This window comes from Oryzias latipes, chromosome 4, assembly GCF_053564925.1.
Source record: "Oryzias latipes strain Hd-rR chromosome 4, Olatipes_Hd-rR_3.1".
NCBI classification, from domain to species: Eukaryota; Metazoa; Chordata; class Actinopteri; order Beloniformes; family Adrianichthyidae; genus Oryzias; species Oryzias latipes.
Genome location: NC_136240.1, coordinates 4,466,975 through 4,489,756, shown reverse-complemented (window position 1 = coordinate 4,489,756; position 22,782 = coordinate 4,466,975). Strand labels below are relative to the sequence as shown.

Genomic DNA, 22,782 nt, shown 5'->3' with positions numbered 1-22,782 from the left:
CATTTGTTTTTCTTCTTGTTTGAATGTCAAGTCTAAGTTCTTTGTAGTTACGGAGTCTTGTTCTTATGTCATAATGTTCAGTCTTATGCCGTGTTTCAAAGGTTCTATGAGGGCAGTAGAAAAATAAAAAACACAAGTTAGAACTCAAAAGATCACAGCAGTGAAAGAAATGATAACATAAGCCAAGCAGTATGAACAACTAGATAATAACAACATTCAATGTTCAGGGTTTAAATCATCCTATTAAAAGAAAAATATATACACTCAACTAAAGAAGCTACAATGTTCAATTACTCTTTTGCAGAAGACCCACTTACCTAAACTGGAACACTAAAAATTAAAATGGGAATGGGTGGGTCAAGAACACAGTGCTTCTTTCGGGACAAAAAGGGGAGTAGCACTATTAATAAATAAGATAGTCCCTTTCTCCATCAACACAGTTACTAAAGACGAATTGGGAAGGTATACTATGATAACTGGTAACATAGGAGAAACTCTGATATCAATCTTAAATGTCTATGCTCCAAACCCCTAGGAGCCAGGCTTTTTTCTCAAAGATTGGGACTCACACTGCAGGTGCTTATAGTGGGGGGAGTTTTTATTACTGTACAAATGGTAGATTAAACAGAGCACCTGTTGAGACGGGCCCAACAACTAACACAACTAAAAAGCTTAGTGATATGATTTCAGAACTTGGATTGGTGGTCCCCTGGAGAAATAAACACCCAACTGATAAAGACCAGTTTTTAATCTAATGTACACAATGGCTTTTCAAGAATAGACTTATTTTGCCTCCCCCAACAATACATGCATAATATAATGACTGCCACATTGAACCAATAACACTGAGGGACTATGTTCCAGTTGTCTTAAATATAACCCTGGACAAAGAAAACTATTTTAAACATTGGAGATTAAATATGTCCTTGCTGACCAACTTGGAAACTGTTCAAACCCTAAAACAATACATTGGAGAATATTTTGAAACAAACGACAATGGCGAAGTCTCACCAGGTGTACTGTGGGATGGAGCAAAGGCATTACTTAGAGGTAAAATGATTCAAATTGCATCAAATCAAAAAAGAATGCGCCAGATACAACAAATTAACCTTGAAACCAAAATAAACCAACTTGAATTAGAACATAAAAACACAGGGTAACATACAACACTGGTGGAACTTAAAAAAACAAGGGCAGCCCTAGAAAATATTCTAACATATAAAGCTGAAGGAGCACTTAGATTCTCAAAACAGCGCTACTACGAAATGGGCAACAGAGCTAGCACACTCTTAGCATTCCTGCTCCATAAGGCTCAGGCTAATCATCTAGTTTTTAAAGTTGTCCATTGATTTCGAATGAATCCCAATATTAAGGGGGTGAAAGATAAAAGTCAGCAAGTGACCCAATTACTTCTAAACTTGCCCTAACAAAAACCATAAAAGAATATGGAGAAAGGTCGGGCTATCAAATTAACCAAATCAGAGTCAAGTCAGAGGCTCAGATGCTGGTTGGACAGTGGCCTGAAAATGAATCAAAAGGCTTCAAATTTAATTTATCTACACCAGGCTTTAGATATCGTAGAACTAGCGCCGACACATCACAGTTGTTCAAACTAAATTCTGGAAAAATACTAAATGAAATTAAGAATGATCTGACGAGATGGGAAGTCCTTCCACTCTGATAGGGAGATTGGAGACTATTAGAATGAATGTACTGTTGAGGCTCCTCTTTGTGTTTCAGACCCTACAAGTCCCCCACAGCCACTTTTATAGCAATTAACAAGTGGTTCTCCAAAAGTATATGGGCAAAAAATAAACCCAGAATAAAATTTAATAGACTACTGAATGCCAAAGAAAATGGATTTACCAAATTAAAAAAAAATATTGGGCAGCTCAGCTCAGATCAATGAGATCTTGGATACCTCAAGATAAAACTTGCTTGTGGGTCGATATGGAACAAAGTGAATACCGAAATCTACAGCTAGACACAGGCACATTTTTAAGTTAAGATACTTGGGGACTGAACAAAATTAACAACCCATGGGTTAAAAATACTTAGAAAACATGGGCGCAAGTCAGAAAATATCTCAAGCTCCCACTTTCAATGTCCAGAGCAGTAAGAATCTCCCACAACAATGACTTTGCACCTTGTAATCTAGATGCAGGGTTAATGAAATGGGAGAAAGCAAGCTTGAGTAATCTTTGGGAGCTATTTGACAGGAATATCCTTTGAACAGCTCAGGCAGCTTTTTAGATATCTACAGGTGAGAAATTATCTGACCAATCAAAAAGAATGGGGCAAATTGTGCAAAACATCATCTAAAATAGAACAATTTTCATATTGACAATTGAGGGAGATATGAAAAAGAAATGTATTTCACACACTCACGGTGTTTGTTCATGATTATTTTGTTGACTTAATAAAAAGTTAAAAAATAAAAGCAATATACAAATCGTAAGATCTAATGTGCAACAGAGTTCACATCATTTTTATTTGTTGAATAATTTGTCTCCTTTATTCTCCTTTTTTCTTTCTATCCTTCCCTTTAAGCCCTTAATAGGATCTTTTTTTACATTAATTTTACTTTACCAGGATCCCCACCCAACAGTCAGTCTGATCATAACGTTCAAACATCCCGGCCCTTCTATTGCTGAAAATCTGTTGCAGCTCATTCCTGCTTCAGCTGTGACTTCCTTGTCAAACACAGTGAAGTACTGAGAGTACCAAAAATACCAGGTTTATTTAACTACCTATTTATTCTTTTAGTTACTCCTTTTGAAGCCCCTCAGTGCCCTTGCCTGAATGGGTTTGGGACTCACACAGCTCATGAAGACCCTCTGTGAGGAGCTGTGTCTGAGTGACACCTTTTGGGCTGAGGTTGCTGACATGGCTGTGGTTCTAGAGGTGTTGAGCAGCACAGTGATACTCTGAAATTCTGACACCAGACAGAGTCTGTGCCAAGTAAGTGGACCGAAGAGAACTGAGCTGCTAATGAGAGTAAGGCCCTAACACCTTTTCACTGTCACTCTGAATCAGTTTGAAAGGGATGTGGTGCCTAGCTTTTAAATGGTCTCCAGAGTGGCTCCCAATGTCACATTAACAAATGTTTTATGTCAAATGTGTGTGCAGAAAAAAGGCTTTCACTTCTCTGAAATGAAATCTCAGAGACTTTGCAGTCAACCTTAATCACTGCCCCCTTTGTTGTCACACACTCACAGGCCCAGCAAGCTCAGAGTATGAGGCTAATCTGGCGTCCCTTGGACATGATCTTGGTGTTGCTGCTGTTGGCATCAATGGCCTTCACTATCCTTAGAGGCTTGGTAAGTATGTTAGTGTGCTAACAGAGTTCAAGTCAGAAGTCATTTCTATAAAATTCTTTCCCCCATACCTTAATTGTATTTCATATCAAATTGTGTGGTTTAATTTTTATTTATTTTTTTATTTAACCTTTATTTAACCAGGAAAGTCCCATTGAGATTAAAAACCTCTTTTACAAGGGAGTCCTGGCCAAGAGGCAGCAAAAAGTTACAAACACAGACAACAAATACAATTACAATTTCAATTATAAAAACAGTTACATTTAAAGGAGTTGACCTCAAGTGCTCTCAGTCTGGCTTTAAAATCATTTACTGAGATAAGTTCAGGGAGCTTCCAGGTTTTTTGCAGTGAGTTCCATGAAGTAGGAGCAGCGTGAGAAAAATATCTTTTTCCCAGTTCTGTGCGGACAAATGGAACACTGAGCAACAGTTGATCGTTTGAACGCAATGAATATGAATCCACAGTTCTCCTCGTTAGTAAATCTGCAATGTAGGAGGGAAGCAGTCCAAGCATGGCCTTGTAAATAAAAGTGTACCAGTGTCCTTGCTTTCTTGTGGACAGAGATGACCACCCCACACGAGAGTACAGTTCACAGTGATGTGTTAATGCTCTACTATTGGTGATAAACCTCAGAGCAGCATGATACACAGAGTCTAATCTGTAAAGACAATGATTTGAAGCATTCATGTACAAAAGGTCCCCGTAGTCTAAAACAGATAGAAATGTTGCAGTCACAAGCCGTTTTTTTACCTCGAAAGAGAAGCAAAGCTTATTTCTAAAAAGAAAACCCAATTTCAGTTTTAGTTTCTTCACAATATTTTCAATGTGGGGCTTGAATGTCAAAGAATCATCAAGTAAGACCCCAAGGTATTTGTACTCATGTACTTGCTCTATAGCATCTCTGTGAAGAGTGAGAATCTTAGGGAGATCTTCTGGCACCTTTTTGGTATTAGAAAAGAACATGAATTTGGACTTTTCAGCATTTAGGACAAGTTTCAATTGCAGAAGTGTAAGCTGCACATTATCAAAAGCTTTCTGTAAAGATTCAACTGCTTTCGCTGGAGTTCGTCCAAAGCAATAGATAATTATGTCGTCAGCATAAAGATGAATATTAGCATCCTGAGGATCTTGTCCTAGTTCATTAATATATAAAATGAAAAGTAGAGGCCCTAATATTGAACCCTGTGGCACCCCCCTGTGGACATTTAAAATTCAAGCCATCACTGTTAACACACTGAGTCCTTTCATTCAAGTAATTTCTAAACCAGGAAAGCACATTATTGGAGAATCCGAAACAGCTTAGCCAATGCATTAAAACCCCATGGTCCACAGTATCAAAGGCTTTAGACAAATCAATAAAAAGCGAAGCACAATGTTGCTTTTTGTCAAGAGCAAGAAGTACGTCGTTGACGACTTTTGTAGCGGCTGTGATTGTGCTGTGTTTCTTCCTGAAACCTGATTGCAGCTTTGATAGAAGTTCATTAATCGTTAAATAGTCTTTTAGTTGATCGCAAACAAGAAATTCGAGAATTTTTGACAACACATAAATTTGATATTGGTCTATAGTTAGAAAGGACTGCTGGATCACCTCCCTTTAATACAGGACAAACAAAGGCAGATTTCCAAATAACAGGTATTTCTTCACTTTGGATTGAGAGGTTAAAGAGTATTGTAAGGGGCTGTGCCACAAAATCAGCTGCAGCCTTCAGAAAAAAAGGTTCTATCGAATCTGGACCAGGAGGTTTCCTCGGATCGAGCATCCTAAGTGCCTTATGCCCTTGCTGCACCGAGAAAAGAGTAAAGTTGAAGGAATCCCCAGGGAAGAGAGGAGGATCTGTGCAGGAAGTATTGAGTGCTGCACCTTTTTGATTAAATAAGTATCCACTTGAAATAAAATGTTTGTTAAAGTAATTCAACATATCAACTTTGTCTAGGACTGGAAGTGAGTCCTTAGGAACAAATGTTGGAATTAATTAATTAATTAAAATCTATTTTGTGCTAATGAAGTTTTAAATAAGACAAACCCGCCTTGTTTATCGTCTGTTTCAATAACAGATAAAAAAACGTGTAACTAGAAGATTGGTCCACGGAGCAAAACGATGAAGGACAGAGACTTGGGGTGTATTCAGACTGGACACATTAAGTGAACCAGAGTTCATTTCCCCTGATAAACCTGAAAACGCTTCCTACATACTTTTTTGTGTCTCATTAGTAGTGATCAAAGGAATATGTATTTTGAGGCAACACATACTTCAACAATTTTGCTGTAAAACTGAAACATCACTTTATCAGAAAGTTTTATTGTCGTGACAAAGTTGTGAAGATGTTCAGATGTATTACTCTATTTTTGTAGTTCACTGCTGTTGCATGGAAGAGAATAACTCCAGTACTCTCTGTAGGTGGCTCTGGACTCTCCTCTGGAAGCCTGTTCTGTTTATCTGGAGCAGTATGAACCCTACCTGAAAGATCCTGTGGGTTACCCTAAAGTCATGGTGGGTCTTCTTCAGCTTTCTTTCTGAGCTGAACAAACAGTTTAAGAGTCTGCAGCACATCAAAAAGCAAGCCTCACATTGACCTCTGCTTTCAAGGGTATTACTAACCGTGCTGCAGGCTTTTTTTTATCTGCTCCAGTCTTCGCACCTGATTACAGAGCCATTTTTCATTAGTACAGCAGAAATGAGTGCAGGTTAGAGGCCAGCAAATCTTTGCCTTTTCTCTGCTTGACTCTGTAATTGAAAGTCAGTTTGCTGTGCTGTGTTCTTCCTCTGAGCCCTCACTGCTTTGGTTGGATCATGGGGGGGGGGGCAGTGTACTCACTTCTGTCAATAGGTTATCCAAAGACATTGCTGGGGCTGCAGTCCTGGCACAATTGAAATGATTGATCAGACAGGCAAGCTACACACAGAGAACCTGATAAGCTTATCTGTCACCCAAAGTCCTCCATCAGCATTTTATTGATAGGGCGGGAGGGGGGGGGGGGGGGGGGGTTGTGTGCTCATCAGCTCATGGGTGCTTCTTCCTTATGTTTACATTCTATATTGGTAGATGAATTATTTAGATTGGTCACACAACATTAGGAACACTTCATTTCAGACACTGTGATGTTTTGTCTTCACATTGAAATATTTTGGTATCATTTGAATGTCAGATCTGTACTGGTCCAAAGTAGAATCACAGATACCAGATAGACTTTGTGTTTTTGCTTTCATCAAGTAGTTAACCTTTGGTTGAGTGGAGTTGGATTTACAGAGCTCGTCCCAAATTCTGTATTTCCAGTGGGACTATGCTCCTCTGTATTTGGTGGGACGCGGTGTGGCCCAGAGGAGAATGACTGTATTAAGTGTTTGTTGGGTTTAACAACAGCATTGACTGACAGTGATGGAGAGCCTTATGGCCCCCGACTTCACTCCATTCTAAACATGCAAAAAGCACACAACGTTATACAGCCACCAAACAGAGACTGAAGGGATCTGCCTGGATCACTAGAAGTCTTCTGTATAATCTTTTTTTTTTTTTTTCATTCATTTTCTTAACCGTTTATTCCCTTTCGGGGTCACGGGGTTGCCGGAGCCTATCCCGGCCACTTGGGCGTAGGCAAGGGATAACCTGGACAGGTCGCCAGTCTGTCGCAGGGTGGAATATCCTCAATCACACATCCATTCACTCTCACACTCACACCTATGGACAATTTAGAGTTGCCAATTAACCTATGAAGCATGTTTTTGGATGGTGGGAGGAAGCCGGAGATCCCGGAGAAAACCCACGCATGCACGGGGAGAACATGCAAACTCCACACAGAAAGGTCCCCCATTGATGTTGTGTTTTTCATGTCCCCCAGCCGGGACTTGAACCGGGGGCCTTCTTGCTGTGAGGCAAGAGCGCTAACCACTGCGCCACCGTGCAGCCCATCTGTATAATCTAAAATACAAAAATAGGAGAGGGAAAACATTTTCTGACTGACATCATTAATTACATGAACAAAACTGCTTTGTTGTCCTTTTTAGATGCTGGAGTTGTTTTTTTATGGTCTACCACTTTTGGGGGCATTTGTTTATGGTCTCCTTAAACCTGGGTGTGAATGGATGTCAGACTGGACCATATTCTTTGCTGGAGCCATGACACAGGTAAGATCACAGAGAACCATCTGCAGAAAACCCATATCAGATTGTGAGCTTCATGTCAGCATATTACCGAGAGATCATTTAGAACCTGGTCTGCATTCTTTGTTTCTAAACATTTTTGTTTTAACTGGAAAGCCTTTCATACTCGTTATCAAAGCGGTTTGATAGAGAATATTAATAAGTGGGGAGGGCAGTTTGTGGATCTGATGTTCAATCGTTTATTGGTTTACCTGCATTTTGCTCTCAAAGGGTCTTTCTATTCTTAAGCCTTCCAGAGTTAACTAAATCCATAATATATTACATTTGGCACACTAAAGAACAATTTTAAAATTAAACATGACGTATTTTTACAGCTCATTTTAATAGAAATAAGACGGCTCTATCTCTGAGGACCAATCTTTTGCTCTTTGTGGGTGCCGCCAATTTTATGATGTCAATCAGCCTTGGTAGTGTCTCTGCGTTTCGCTTACAAAAACAAATAACATCAGAACTTTTGGAAATCTGGGTGTGCATGTTAAAGGAAAGTGTTTAGCCGATCACCACTAGCTCCACCGAGTAAGTGTGTGTTAGCCTGGGGCGGTTCTGGCAGCTCAGACTCTTCCTGGAGCTTTAGCTGCTTTTAAACAGAAAAACAATTCCACAAAAACACCGTCAAAATCCTAATCCAGTGACAGGAAAATCCAAATAATGAAAGTTGCAAAAGACTTTCATATTACCTGGGTCTAAAATTCATCTTTTTTTCTTTCCAGTGCCAGTGGTCCCACATTGGGGGATCCCTCCATTCTCGCACCACAGCTCCATTTAGGATCCCAAATGATGCGTTCTGGACCGTGTTGGCAGCTAATTTAATCTATGCAGCCACTCCTGCTCTGGTGGCCCTGCGGGTTCACAAAGATCCCTTATTCTTCTTAAAAGTTGCCTCGTTCCCTGGGCAGACTGGTTTGCCAAACAGTGAGGAGAAAGACACCAAGTTCAAAGAAAAATAAATACAGTTTCTTCCTAATCTTTGGAGCTAACGGCATACTCATAATTGGAAAGGAGCTGTATACCTACAAAACTTATTTGTAAAACAGTTTAACAAAACCTAAATATATACATATTTTTGCTCAAAATCAGTGTTTTTTTGTATTTTTTCATATAATTCTGTCTTTGATCCCATGTCTTTTTGTACTTAGATGTTTCACAATTTGGACACTCACTACCTTTATGCTCTAGTCACAACTGCCCTTACAGGTGGATATTAGTGGCATTTATACGCTAGTGGCCTGCAGGAAATATCAAGACCACTCAGTGAGCCCATAGGGTGAAAATGTTTATGCACATTGCTTTTCTATGAGCGCACTGTGAGCAACAGGTCGTACTGAATACATTTACCAAGAGAAAGTAAAGAGGGAAGTAGGTAAGATTTATTACGTTGGCCTTAATACTTCAAAATACACTTTCCACACGCACAACAATCATTTTCAGGGAACTGCAAAAGACTTCTGCGCTTTCCGTAAGATGCACCTTGAACCAGCCGCTACTCTGTACAGCCCTCCATGGACCCAGAAAACCTGAAAATCTGCACCACCTGTGCGGGTCAACCCTGTTTGGAGACATATGACTATAGATTTATATTGGTTTAATGTGCAAGCTACTTCAAATGATAAATATTACTTGTTTTTCTAAAGTAATCCTTTACTTAACAATGTTGGTGTTTTAGAATGATAATGAGATCACTCCTGTTTTACCTTTGTAAAGGTTAAAGTAGAAGACAACAGTATAAATTGAGACATATACCGCAGATATCTTGACTCTGACATGAGGTGCTATAAAAATGACTGCAAACAAATTATGACAAGTTTGGAAAAGAAGAAGCAAAATGACAATGAAGGAAAATGTGTAGACCATATTCATAGACATTTCATGGCTGCGTATGGGCATGTGACGTGGTAATTTGGCAATATATGTGAATAGCCTGGATCCATTTTGTAGAGGGAGCTGTATGTAAACTCAAAGACAAAATGCTTTTGCCTTTCCCTGATTTTTTGAAATTAGGTCAAAGCATAAAACTGTTTTATACTAAAGGACCACTCTACAGCTTTAGTCAGTTTTGTCATAAAAACATGGGCAAAATATAGCCTAATATTAAAAGTATTTTATATTCAAACAGTCTAATGACCTACAGGTCAGAGTACTCCTTTAGAAAATGGCCATTTTAATGTCCTTATTTGTTTGCATTTTTGATTTGAACTGAAGATAGTCAAAACTGACAAACCTGCAGGGCACAAAGTGAGTATTATGAACGGCTAATGCTTTCACAGGAACTACAATGGGACGACACACTGCGACCAAAAGTTTGAAGACACCGTGTGTGTGCACCGCCCCAAGCAGCTCTCAAATGTATTCTAGCCTGTTCATTTAATTTCAGTTTTTTCCACACTGTGTGTGCCTTTTTTCTTGTGTGTTGGTGTGTGAAAGTGAACACTACAATATGGATGCCAGATTTCCAGTTTCCCTGCGATTTGTGTTTTTTTTTTTTAATGAAGGGCTAGCATACCAGATAGTTACCAATTATCAATAGTAATTCAAATCACATTTCGCCCCCCCTTTTTTTCCTTTTTTTTTTACAAACACAGCAGATTCTGTAAGATTGCATAATCATCATCAACTATCTTGCAAGGGGGCGATGCCCCATCCCGGTGCGTACAGCCGACCCCCAAAAAAAGAAGGGTTTTCTATTTTTTCCGGTCTTGTGTCTGAAGCTCAGCATCCCTCATCCCAACCCCATAAGGTTTAACTTCGCCTGCAATGATGTTTGTCCACCGAGTACGGGGTATGCCTTCAGGTTGTTTCCATCTGCAGCCCCTGGATCACTGTGAGTCTTCTCACTTCAGGCACAGAGGACACGAGTGTGTCTCTCTTGCTCCGCCCCTTCTCAGCTAGAGCAACTTTCCTAGTCAGGACAATAGTATAAAGCCCAGTTCCTCCAGCCAATCTGTGCCAGATTGGCTTCTTACTGACTTCAACTCAGCCATTTGGATGTTTTGACTCCACAGACCTATGTTTGATTCATTCTGCCTGCCTGTCTGCCAGACTGTCTGCCTTCCCAGTTTCAAGCTCTCAGCTCAGTTTCCAAGATCTCAACAAATTTTCATTAACTATTCTGCTGCTTTTGATCATCCAGCCTGCTCCTTACGACAGATGTGTTCAGCTTTGATCCCAGAACAACGGTCAAGTTTTTGGTGGATCAAAAATCCCAAGTTCAAGACAAGATCCAGATGGCAAGTCGAAGAACCAAGGAGAACAAATAAACACTTATATTGACACATTAACTCCAAATTGTCAAACTTCAAACTGTAAAGATCCGGTGCACCTGCAACGGTTTATTTTTTGAGTGGACACTCTTTAAAGATCTTTCCTTGGCGGCTGCCTGTTGCAGTGGCTCCGGTTTGTTAAAACTTTCTTGTCTTTTTGTCTTTAGTATTTATTTTAGTCTTGTTCTTTTTTTGTTTTTCTTTTGCATGCTGACAACAGTATAAATTGAGACATATACCGCAGGTATCTTGACTTTGACATGAGGTGCTATAAAAATGACTGCAAACAAATTATGACTAGTTTGGAAAAGAAAAGCATAATGACAATGAAGGAAAATGTGAAGATCAGATTCATAGACGTTTCATGGCTGGGCATGTGACGTGATAATTTGACAATATACGTGAATAGCCTGGATCCATTTTGTAGAGGGAGCTGCATGTAAAAAGACAAAATGCATTTGCCTTTCCCTGCTGTTTTTGAAATTAGGTCAAAGCATAAAACTGTTTTACACTAAAGGACCACTCTACAGCTTTAGTCAATTTTGTCATAAAAATATGGGCCAAATATAGCCTAATATTAAAAGTATTTTATATTCTGCAACCAAATCAAACAGTCTAATGACCTACACACTCAAAAAAAGGAAATTAATTTTACGAAAATGTAACTTGCCATTTCGACCAGAAAATGTTATGTTTCCAAATCATACGTGAATGAATCATGTCTATTGTACATAAAAATAATCAATTTAACAGTTACTAATTTCAATCATATAGATCCAACATGATACCATTAAATTGGATTAATGTTTTAACCCATGGTATAGAGATCAGCCAGCTGAGTGTCTTTCCTCATAACCCCATCATTTCTGATCACTTTCTGATTACCTTCCAGTTTACATTAGAACGTGCTACCGCCCCAGTGAATAAGAAACAGCTTAGAAGAACCTTAACTGACCGTTCTGTGTCTGAGTTTAAACTCACAGTTCAGCCAGTACTTAGTGACATTCTGAGCAAATACTCTGAGTCCAGCTCCCATAGCATCAGTCCTAATATAAATGACCACTTTGTTAATGATGCCTTACAAGCCCTCAGGAGTACACTCCATGTTGTTGCCCCCCTGACAAACCGAGTAGCACTGTGGTTTAACGCTCATACACGTTCTCTTAAACAAGCAACCTGTAAGTTGGAATGAGAATGGCGCCGCTCCGGTTCAGAGCAGTCTCTGAATACCTGGAAACATAGCCTATTAAATTATAAAAAAAAAGCTCTGTGTAGAGCTGGAAGCCAGTACTATTCAACCTTAATATCAGAGAATGGAGACAATCCAAGATTTCTTTTTAGCACTATAGCTAAATTAACTCGCAGTCAGAGCTCAGTAGAACCACATGTTCCTGTTTCTCTCAGCTCTGATGATTTTCTTACATTTTTCGATAGTAAAATCTTAAATATTAGACATAAGTTAAATCAAGTTATTCCTACTATCAGCCCATTCCTACTATCAAGCGGTTAAAGTGGAGGCATCCATAGAAACCTCTGTAACATTAGACTGCTTCACTTTTTTGGATCAAGTGGAAATAGCATCAATTATTTCGTCCTCCAAATCCTCAACGTGTCTGTTAGACCCAATTCCCACTAGAATTTTTAAAGAAACTTTTCCCCTAATTAATGATCCCATATTAACAATGATAAATGCCTCTCTGGAAACGGGTTACGTGCCACAGTCTTTTAAATATGCAGTTGTTAAACCTCTTCTGAAAAAGCCCAGTTTGGATCCTAGCATCTTGGCCAACTATAGACCGATATCAAACCTGCCCTTTATTTCTAAAATCCTAGAAAGAGTTGTAGTTAAGCAGCTTTACTGCCACCCACAAAAAAACAGCCACTTTGATGACTTTCACTCGGGGTTTAGACCTCACCACAGCACGGAAACTGCACTAGTTAGAGTCTCCAATGACTTATTACTGGCCTCAGAAAAGGGACTACTTTCTATTCTGGTCCTGTTAGACCTCGGTGCAGCCTTTGACACTATCGACCACAGTATTTTACTCCATAGATTAGAGCAGGACATAGGGATCAGAGGATCTGCTCTCCAGTGGTTTAAATCCTATCTGTCCGATAGGTATCAGTTCGTTAATGTAAATGGCCATTCCTCTCAGTGCACTCGAGTTAACTATGGAGTCCCACAGGGCTCAGTCTTGGGACCCATCCTGTTTATGCTTTATATGCTACCCCTAGGAAACATAATCAGGAAACACAGCATTAATTTTCATTGCTATGCCGACGATACGCAGTTGTATTTATCCATGAAGCCTGACCAGAATGACAATATAGAGAAACTGAATGCCTGCATCAGAGACATCAAGACCTGGATGACAATTAATTACCTCCTCTTGAACCCAGAAAAAACTGAGGTCATTATACTAGGTCCTAAAAACCTCAGAGATGCTCTGTCTGCTCAGATATTCTCCCTGGATGGCATATAGTTAATCTATACGGCCTTACATGGACTGGCCCTGTCCTATATTAAGGACCTCATAGTCCCTTACCATCCAATAAGAACACTTCGCTCACAAAATGCAGGACTGCTTGTGGTTCCTAGAATTAGTAAAAGTACGGTTGGAGGTAGAGCGTTCAGCCACCAAGCCCCTGTTTTATGGAATAAGCTCCCAGCTCATGTAAGAGAGGCCGATTCAGTTTCTACATTCAAAGTTAGACTGAAAACATTCCTCTTTGGACAGGTTTATTATGAGACTAAATAGTATCCAGAGATTATTTAACTTAATGTTAATGTGTTTAAATTAAACTTAATAACAATAACTATTTGTTTTAAAAGGCTGCTAGAAGTTGAAGCTGGGGTAACTATGGTGCACTGGGGTTCTGTCCTCTTTTCTCATCTACTTCTACCCTTCCTCTCTTCTCTATTCTTGATTATTATTCATCATTTAGTTCTCCATGCCTCTGTTTGGTGCAGTGCGATTCATGTACTGTCCCTCTTTCCCTCTCCCCTCCTGGGGAGTGGGAGTGCTTCCAGACTCCAGTTGGATCATCCGTGCTGCTGTTCCTGACCGTGTACCTCATCTCTGGCTCGTCTCTGCTTTGTACCTGGCCATGAACCTCGTCTCTGGCTCGTCTCTACTACTGCTCCTACATCTGGGTGTGGATCGTGTCTCCGGCTCGTCTTGCGCCCCCCGGCTGTCCCCCAACTCCATCTGGATGAATCTCGTCTGCTGGACTTTAAATATGTAGCTTTAGAGTTAGATAACTTAATTCTTCTCTAAGAGTTCTGGTAAATCGCCTGTCCGTCCTGGGGGAGGATCCCTCCTTCATGTGGACACCCCTGAGGTTTCTTCGTTTTTTCCAGAATCCGTTTTTTTTTAAGAAGTTTTTCCTTACCGCGAAGGGGGGTCTAAGGGCAGGGATCCCAGTTTAGCTTAATCAGTTTGTTAGTTCATTTTAGTATTTTCCTATTGAATTCTATGTATTCATGATCCTTTTGATTTTATGTTTAACTTTAATTACCTGTACGAAAGCCCATTCAGACGACTGTTGTGAATTTGGGCTATACAAATAAAATTGAATTGAATTGATTACAGGCAGACATCGCCACAATCAACAGCATGGATTTTATTTACTCCTTAGCTTTTGTGGTTACTTTTTCTGCTACTCTCGTTACTCCTCATAACTGTGTGTAACCTGCACAGCGGCAAATTTTTGTTTACACCCGCGATCAGCTGTTTGCTCTGAGCAGGCCCGTTCTGCCGCTGGAGTTAAGACAGAACATCCCAGAAGAAATTTTGAAAAGATGGCGGGGACGCCGGGCCAGAGCCGGGTCAAGGCAAAGAAGTGGAAACACAAGCCCGCTGTTCCAGCGATCATCACGGGGAATGTACGCTCTCTGGCTAACAAGACGGATGAGCTGGCAGCGACGATCAACACACAGAGGGAATACCTTGAGAGCAGTCTACTGTGTTTCACTGAGACGTGGCTTCATCCACATCTTCCGGACCATAGTGTCGCTTTACCCGGCTTTGTGACCGTGCAGGCGGACACTGCATCTGGTAAGAAGAACGGAGGGGGAATGTGGTGGACCGAGCAGTAGAAGGCAAGGACAGCAAACAATTTAATCAAAAATATTTAAATTTATTTTTCAAAATGTGTAAATGGGCAAAAATGGGCCCTTAAAAGAGGTCAAAGCAATAAAGTTGACTCAAGCTTTTAAATGTAACAGAGGACAACTGAACAGACAAACCAACATAATTAAACTGACCTTCCTAATTGCAAACACAAGGGAACATATATAGTGGCTGATCAAACCAACTAGACACACAAGGGGGAACTTAAAAAGACTAAGACAAAATAAAGAGAACAAACTAAACTAATGTCCATCCTATAGTAAATTAACATACACAATGAATGAAACTAAGGACCATCAAAATGGAAACTAAAGTAAAGAAACACAAAAAGAGTTCCTTGTCCACTGGGTGATGGTTCAGTCCAATTAGCTGCCTGCTGAATATAAGGCCTCTGCTGACTGGCATGTATTCTTGTGTCAGGCCTGACTTGATTGTTCCAGCAGCAGATGGCAGCAGCAGCAGCAATGGTTCCCTTTAGCACTGGTAACTCAAAGCATAACATCCAATCAATAAAGCAAATTATACTAAAGTAAACTGAAACATGTTAGTACATTTTATGATCAAACGTGTGTTACTTTTGAAAAAGAAATCTAAAAGTATATGCAAACAAATAAAGTGAACAGATATATGTAGGGTGTGGTGCAGGAGGTTACTGCCCTGATGGTGTGGCAGCGTAGGCAGCCATCACAGGGAATAATACTAAAAGTGAACAAGCAATGGTCCGATCTAACACATGTTTGTGTCAAGGAGCGGCTCTGTAGCCCCTAACGTTGAAATCTTGGCGGTCGGATTGCTGCCTTACTATTTGTCCCGGGAGTTTACATCTCCCATCGTGGTTACTGTTTACATTCCACCATCAGCTGATGCTGCCGCCGCCGCTGGCGTCGTCAGCAAAACCATTTCCCGGCTACAGGAACATGAACCAAATTCATCTATAGTTATCACTGGGGACTTTAACCATGTTAACTTGGAGGGGACTCACTGAATTTACACAGAATGTGGACTGCCCCACCCGTGAAAACAAATCCCTGGATTTGCTGTGTGCTAATGCCTAAGGAGCATACAGCACCACAGCCCTCGCCTCCTCTTGGGAAGTCGGACCACAACCTTGTTCTGCTCTCTCCTAAGTACGTTCCTTTGGTCAGGAGAATGCCTCTGTCCTAAAGGAGGGTGAAGAAGTGGACTCAAGAGGCTGAGGACACCCTGCAGGACTGCTTAGAGTGCACAGAGCGGGATGCTCTCTGTCTGCCCCACATGGAGAACATATACAGCATGACTGACTGTATCACTGAACACATTAAATTCTGTGAGGACACCATCATGCCCCTGAGGACTGTCTGCTGTTACCCCAACAACAAGCCGTGGATGACAAGTGACCTGAAGGCCCTTTTGAATGAGAAGAAGAGGGTCTTCAGGTCGGGAGACAAGGAGTGGCTGAAGAGGGTGCAGCACCAGTTGAGAGACAAGTTGAGGGAATGTAAAGGTCCGTACACACCGGGACGAATATTCGCCAGCGTTTTTTTGCCACGTTTTTTGTGTTCACACCCAGGCGATTTTCGCTGACCATGAGCCGAGCGAACTGGTGCTTGGTTTGGGGATATTTTAGAATGTCCGTCATTATTGCTTCGCGGCAGTGTAGACGCTACTTGGCGTCTATCTTCTTCGCTGGTGTGTGCTCAGAAAGGCAGTTTTGTGTTTGAGCGCCCCCAAGTTGTGTTTTACTGTAACTTCAGAAGCTCCAGACACGTGTGCAAAAGTGGCATTCTCATTGGTCGTAGTGTTTTCGACGCGACCCGTCAAACCAAAAAGATCAAACCCGAGGCGTTTTTTAAAAAGTGACGCTTTGACGCGTGGCGTTTTTCGCGTCGGTGTGCACACTCACATTGGTGCCCTTTGTTTAGTCACGAGGCGTCAAACGTCGGTGAAAATCGCGGGCGAAATTCGTCCCGGTGTGAACAGGCCTTAAGAACTCCTACAAGGTAAAACTGGAGGCAAAACTCCAGCAAAACAACATGAGAGATCACCGGATGTGGGGGGAGAAGAAGATTGTGTGAGGGGCGACAGAGAAAGAACTAATGACCTGAACATCTTCTTCAATAGATTTAGCCCTCCTACTGCCCAGGTCTACCCCACCCCTCCCCCAACATCTTCACAATCCCACACCCCTCATTATGCAACCCCCCTCTTCTTAGTTTTCCTTTTGCCTACCTGACCAGACTGAAACCATCCCCCAGCTTATTCCAATCCAGCCCCCCTCAGTGATTGTTACGACCTGCCAGGTGAGGAGACATCTGGAAAAAATGAACCAACAAAAGGCTCCTGGCATCAGCCCCAGGATACTGAAGTCCTCTTTACTACATTCTACAACGCCTCTTTAACCTGAGCCTCAGTCTGATGAAGGTGCCGGCCACCTGAAAAACTGCATGTCTGGTTCCTGTTCCTAAGAAGACTGCACCCTCTGGACCTAGTGACTACTGTTCTGTTGCCCTCACGTCCCATGCGGCTAAGGTGCTGGAAAGGATTTTGTTGTCCCACCTGAGACCTCTGGTGAAACCATCTCTGTTCACTTCAGTTTGCCTACCAGCCACGCCTGGGCGTGGAGGATGCTGTTATTTACCTGCTGCAGCGTTCTCATTCTCACCTGGATGGAGGAGGAGAACTGTGAGGGTCACATTCTTCTCCAGTCTTTCTCCAGTGTATTCAACACCATCCAGCCCTGGTTACTGGGTGAGAAGCTGCAGCTGACGGGTGTGGATGGAGCCTTGGTCTCCTGGATCATTGACTACTTGTTGGACAGGCCGCAGTTTGTCCGGTTGGCCAGTGTCCTGTCTGACATGGTGAGGAGCAGTGTGGGGGCCCCACAGGGCACTGTGCTCCCCCCCCTTCCTGTTCACTTTGTGCACCAGTGACTTCCAGTACTACTCAGTCATGCCATCTTCAGAAATTCTCTGAGGACTCTGCGGTTGTCGTCTGCATTAATGGTGGGTGAGAGGAGGAGTACAGGGAACTTGTGGATACATTTGTGAGGTGGGCTGGAGCAAACCACCCGCTGCTCAATGTGGAAAAGACCAGAGAGATGGTGATGACTTCAGGAAGAAAAGACCAGCTTCCCAGCCACTCAGCATCTTGGGCAGAGATGTGGCAGAGGTGGAGGTAGAAGTACTTGGGAGTAACCATCGACAACAGACTGAGCTGGAAGACCAACAGCACTGCTGTGTACAAGAAGGCCAGCAGCAGACTCTACTTCCTGAGGACACTAAGGTCCTTCAATGTGTGCAGCAGGATGCTCGGGTTGTTCGACCAGTCTGTTGTGGTCAGCACTCTGTTCTTCTCTGTGGTCTGCTGGGGGGGGGGGGGGGGGGGGGCAGCATATCTACCAGGGGCACTAATAGACTGGCTCTGTAATCGGATGTAAAATGGACACGTTTGAAGCTGTGATGGAGAGGAGGACTTTAAATAAGCTCATAAATTAGCTTATTTAAATAAGCTCATAAATAAGCTCATAAATGAGCTTATTTATGAGTAAATGAGGTCATAAATGAGCTCTCCTCCACCAGTAGCGCTGGACCAGATGGCATTGAAGCAAAGTTTATTAAACTTGCATCCCATGTGCTTTGTTTTCCCTAGGCTGCTCTTTTAAATCTCTCTTTTAGCACATCTGAAGTCCCCTTGGCTTGGAAAGGTGCAAAAGTTATACCTCTTCACAAAGGAGGGAATTCTAATGACATGAGCAATTAAAGACCAATCTCAAGCATCAACAGTATTGTCAAAGTATATGAAAAAATCATCTTGATTAGACTTTCGTAATATCTAACACTTCATAATATAATATCTCCTTTCCAATCCGGTTTTCTCTGGTTTTGATAATAACATGTTAACTGGTGCCTTATTTAATCGATCTTAGCAAAGCTTTTGAGATGGTAGATCACTATCTGTTGTTGGGCAAACTTCATTCAGTTGGCCTTGATAGATCCTCACTCCTTTGGTTCAACTCATACCTTCATCATCGTCAGCAGTGTGTGCTTTTTAATGGCAGCTTTTCCAACTTGCTAATGTAACGCTTCTCAGGTTATGGGACTAGACGCAATAATCAGAATTCGTCTCAGGGAGCCCAAAGTATGTAAATGAAAACAAGACAGCGATGAAAGTAAAAGGCAATCGATTGTATTAACAGAAAATAGACATTTAAACAATACAAAAAACAACAACAAAAGGAACCGGGATATGGGTCTGAGTCCTATTGAGTGGTTTCCAAAAGTCTATTGGTTGGGATGTAGTTGAGGTTTGCTGCAGGTGAGGAGTTATTGAGGGTGGAAGTATCAGGATCTCAGATTTGGGTAGCTCGCCATCAAGTTGTAGATCAAAGAATACATAACAAAAACCTGACCTAGAAAGGGTCAGAAAAAACAAATCAAGAATTGAACAAAAACAAGCCACACAGTCATTTCACTGGGTATACTGATAGATCAGATTAATCATCATTGTAGAAAGTAAAAACAAGAGAAACAATATTCTTATCAAAAAATCAAATAACTGTTTCAAATAGAATTCAAAGTGTGTACACAAGTCAAACAATTCCATATCAAGGTTCAAGGTAAGTGGATAAAAGTTTTAAATCAAAAAATGTACTCTGAAGTTACCAATTAATTTTATCCCATTGTTAATCAAAGTAGAATAATTTTAAACAAATTAAACTTTCAAATTTCAAATGTTGCGCAACATGGTTTTTCATTCCATTATCTAATTCAAAGACAGTGGCCATTTTGGCATCATGGAAATAAAAGTAACAGTTCAAAGTGTTCAATTAAAACAAAAGGAGGAAAGCGACTTAACAAAATTGCTTCGGCTTGAATTCAGCCAACTAAATTAAAACAACCAAACAAGAACCATTAAATAAAACAAAGTCTCAAAGGTGAGGCAGCATTAGCTTAGCTCTGTGCCTATGAAAGCTTTTTTCTGGTTTCGGTGTCGCGACAGCAAAAACTCACCAATGAGCAGGTCTCTTTGGGGTTAGTTAGTGTCCAAAGGTAAATGCTGAGGTGTCCAAATATGTTCGTATTTGTTCGTATTATTCGTAATATGTTTTAGGCGTCCTGGTGTGGCCACAGCAGCAGCAACAGCTGAGAGCACGAAGCAGCCAACAGGAAGCAGGAAACAGGAAGCAGGAAGTAGCAAGCAGCAAGCAGGAAGTGCACCAGCTGACCAAGAACTTATATACACACCAGGCCTCTCACAATAAGGGCGGGGCCAGGTGCTCACAGTTAGTCTGATGGCTTGTCTGATGCCAAGGGGTTACACTAAGCGTAGACAAAGGCGTTCCACAAGGTTCCTCAATTGGTCCCCTCTTATTTTCAATTTTCATTAATGACCTTCCAAGTAAATGCATTTACAGCAATATTCAGCTCTATGCCGATGATACTGTCATTTACTCATCTAAATCTAACATTGTTGACATTCAGCATTCAATTCAACATAATTTAAATTCAGGTTATTTATAACAGCTTGTGTAGGTTTATTCTCCGTTGTCCGTTTAGAACTCATTCATTAATTTTCTGTACCGCTTTGTCCCTTTCGGGGTCACGGGGCTGCCGGAGCCTATCCCGGCTACTTGGGCGTAGGCAGGGGATGCCCTGGACAGGTCGCCAGTCTGTCGCAGGGTAGAACATCCACAATCACACACCCATGCACTCTCACACTCACACCTATGGACAATTTAGAGTTGCCAATTAACCTACTAAGCATGTTTTTGGACAGTGGGAGGAAGCCGGAGATCCAGGAGAAAACCCACGCATACACGGGGAGAACATGCAAACTCCACACAGAAAGGTCCCCCATTGATGTATTTTTCATGTCCCCCAGCCGGGACTTGAACCAGGGGCCTTCTTGCTGTGAGGCCAGAGCGCTAACCACTGCGCCACCGTGCAGCCCGTTTAGAACTCACCACTGTCTTATGTTTCAGCAACTGTCCTGGCTTCCCCTATCCTCTCGACGTCAACTTCACTGGCTATTGTACATCTTTAAATGTATTAACCTCAGTTACCCAGAATATCTCAAACAGTATCTAACTCCTTTTCAGTCTTCTTATAATTTACGTCATGCAGATCAAATCTTTTTTGTTGTTCCAAGAGTTAAAAAAGAAATCAGAAAATATTCACTTTATTACAAGGCACCCTCTGACTGGAACAATCTTCCTCCATCCATTCGCTCTTTAACATCATTCTTTGCATTTAAAAATGCCTGTTTAGAACATCTTCAACACTCATGTAACTGTTTTTGATTTAATTTGATTTTTCTGCTTTTTTAAAAAAATTTTATTTTTATTTCCTTACCTTAATTTAACTGCTAATGGGTGCAATAAATGTCTGTGTGTGTGCCTGCTCGTTGCCTTGTATATTTTATGTTCTTCATTGTTTTGACATATGTAAAGTTTGCTCAACTGTATCTTTCGGTATTTGCTTGTTTTGTTGTGTGTTGAGGACCCCCTTGAAAACGAGATGAAACATCTCAAGGGGCTTATCCTTCAAACAAATAAATTGAAATTGAAACCCATCATGGATAATCCTGAGCATCCTCTCCATCCTGTTCTTGACGGTCAGTGGAACTCTTTCTCCAAGAGACTAAGGCAGCTTCACTGTCACACCAACCGCTACAGGAGATCATTCCTACCTCACTCCATTGGGCACTGGAACTCATCATCCATTTGGTATAGATAAACTCATTTAAGGTCTGTCTGTTTTTACCCCGAGCTGTCATGCAAACCAACTGTTTTTCACTGATGGTTCTTTTTCTGATTGATTGTTCTGTTTTCTATTGTCACCCATTGTTTGTCTGTTTGTATCTTTGAGCCTAATGCAGACTCTGTAAAAACCCAATTTCCCAAGCTGGGATCAATAAAATATCTCATCTGATCTCATCTCATCTCATCTAAACTCATCTCATCTCATCTCTATTAATACATTTTCAGTTGTTAACTGCTTGTGGCTGTGGCCAGCTTATCCTATTGTTTTTGTAACAAGATTTTTGAGTTTCCACTCAAATATCAACAATGTGCAGCTCCTTATTGCTGCTCAACTCCTTGGCTCTAGATGACCTTCGGTCTTTCTGATGCTAGCCCATAGTTTTGTTTCAACATATATGCATGATTACTGTACTGTGATCCATCTCTCGATGGCTAAGTTGATTCCACGTTCATGAATTGGTATACAACTAGCTTGCTGTCTGGCTGCCAGCTCACCCTCCGGGAGCCAGCAATGCTCAGGATCCAGGTCCACGGGCCCTCCCACACACTGTCCAGGCTGTACCCACCTTTGCCCAACAGTTGCCAGGGTTGGCTTCGGAAACTCAGCTGCCCTGAAAGACAAACAGCGGGTTGAGAAAATGGATAGAAGTTTAGGAGAACTATCGGATCGATCCACCATATAGAATGTGTATTCTACCCACTATCACCGAAAATGTCTCATGCCCAAAGTTTAGTCCTTGATTGTAAATTCAGATTTTTAAACTATGGCCCGCCGCAGCGCACTGCCTAAATCGCGTTGCCAAAATCACGCCGCTGAATTTGTTCTGCTGCCGAACTTTCACAACACAAAAGACCTTCAGTTCTCATCTGTTTGCTCATTTGCTGGACAGGACAAGTAAAAAAAAAATAAAAGACAGAAACTGGCTGCCTCCGCCACGAACCGCGTTCGGTGTTAACATAGCTTAACCTTAACCTGTAATCCTAAACTCAACCCTTGCTCTGGTTTCATGCAGCCAAGAAAAAAAATCAGTACTGGCCACACGTATTTAGAAAATTATGTGCAAATACTTACTTTCTGTGATGAATTTCCCTTCATTTGTTGCAAGGTAATTCAACAGTCTGCATGTGCCAGCATCAAATCAGTTCTGAGTCACAGCCAGTCCTGTTTGTTGCTG

The 22,782-nt window shown here is 41.4% G+C and overlaps 1 protein-coding gene and 1 long non-coding RNA gene across 2 annotated transcripts in view; one reads left to right on the top strand and one right to left on the bottom strand.

Annotated features, from left to right (window-relative positions):
* The window catches only part of tm6sf2b (transmembrane 6 superfamily member 2b), a 25,756-nt gene extending 17,205 nt beyond the window's left edge, over positions 1 to 8,551 (top strand). The window contains exons 9-12 of the mRNA XM_078945502.1: positions 3,219 to 3,320; positions 5,718 to 5,810; positions 7,323 to 7,442; positions 8,189 to 8,551. Coding sequence (XP_078801628.1) covers positions 3,219 to 3,320; positions 5,718 to 5,810; positions 7,323 to 7,442; positions 8,189 to 8,425 — 552 coding nt within the window. The 3' untranslated portion in view covers positions 8,426 to 8,551. The remainder of the gene's footprint in view (positions 1 to 3,218; positions 3,321 to 5,717; positions 5,811 to 7,322; positions 7,443 to 8,188) is intronic.
* Positions 1 to 22,775, bottom strand: part of LOC144991826 (uncharacterized) — a 25,645-nt gene extending 2,870 nt beyond the window's left edge. Inside the window, exons 1-2 of the long non-coding RNA XR_013655455.1 lie at positions 22,680 to 22,775; positions 22,103 to 22,218 (exon numbers count right to left, since the gene is read on the bottom strand). This is a non-coding gene — a long non-coding RNA (uncharacterized LOC144991826). The remainder of the gene's footprint in view (positions 1 to 22,102; positions 22,219 to 22,679) is intronic.
* Between the last annotated feature and the right edge of the window lie 7 nt (positions 22,776 to 22,782).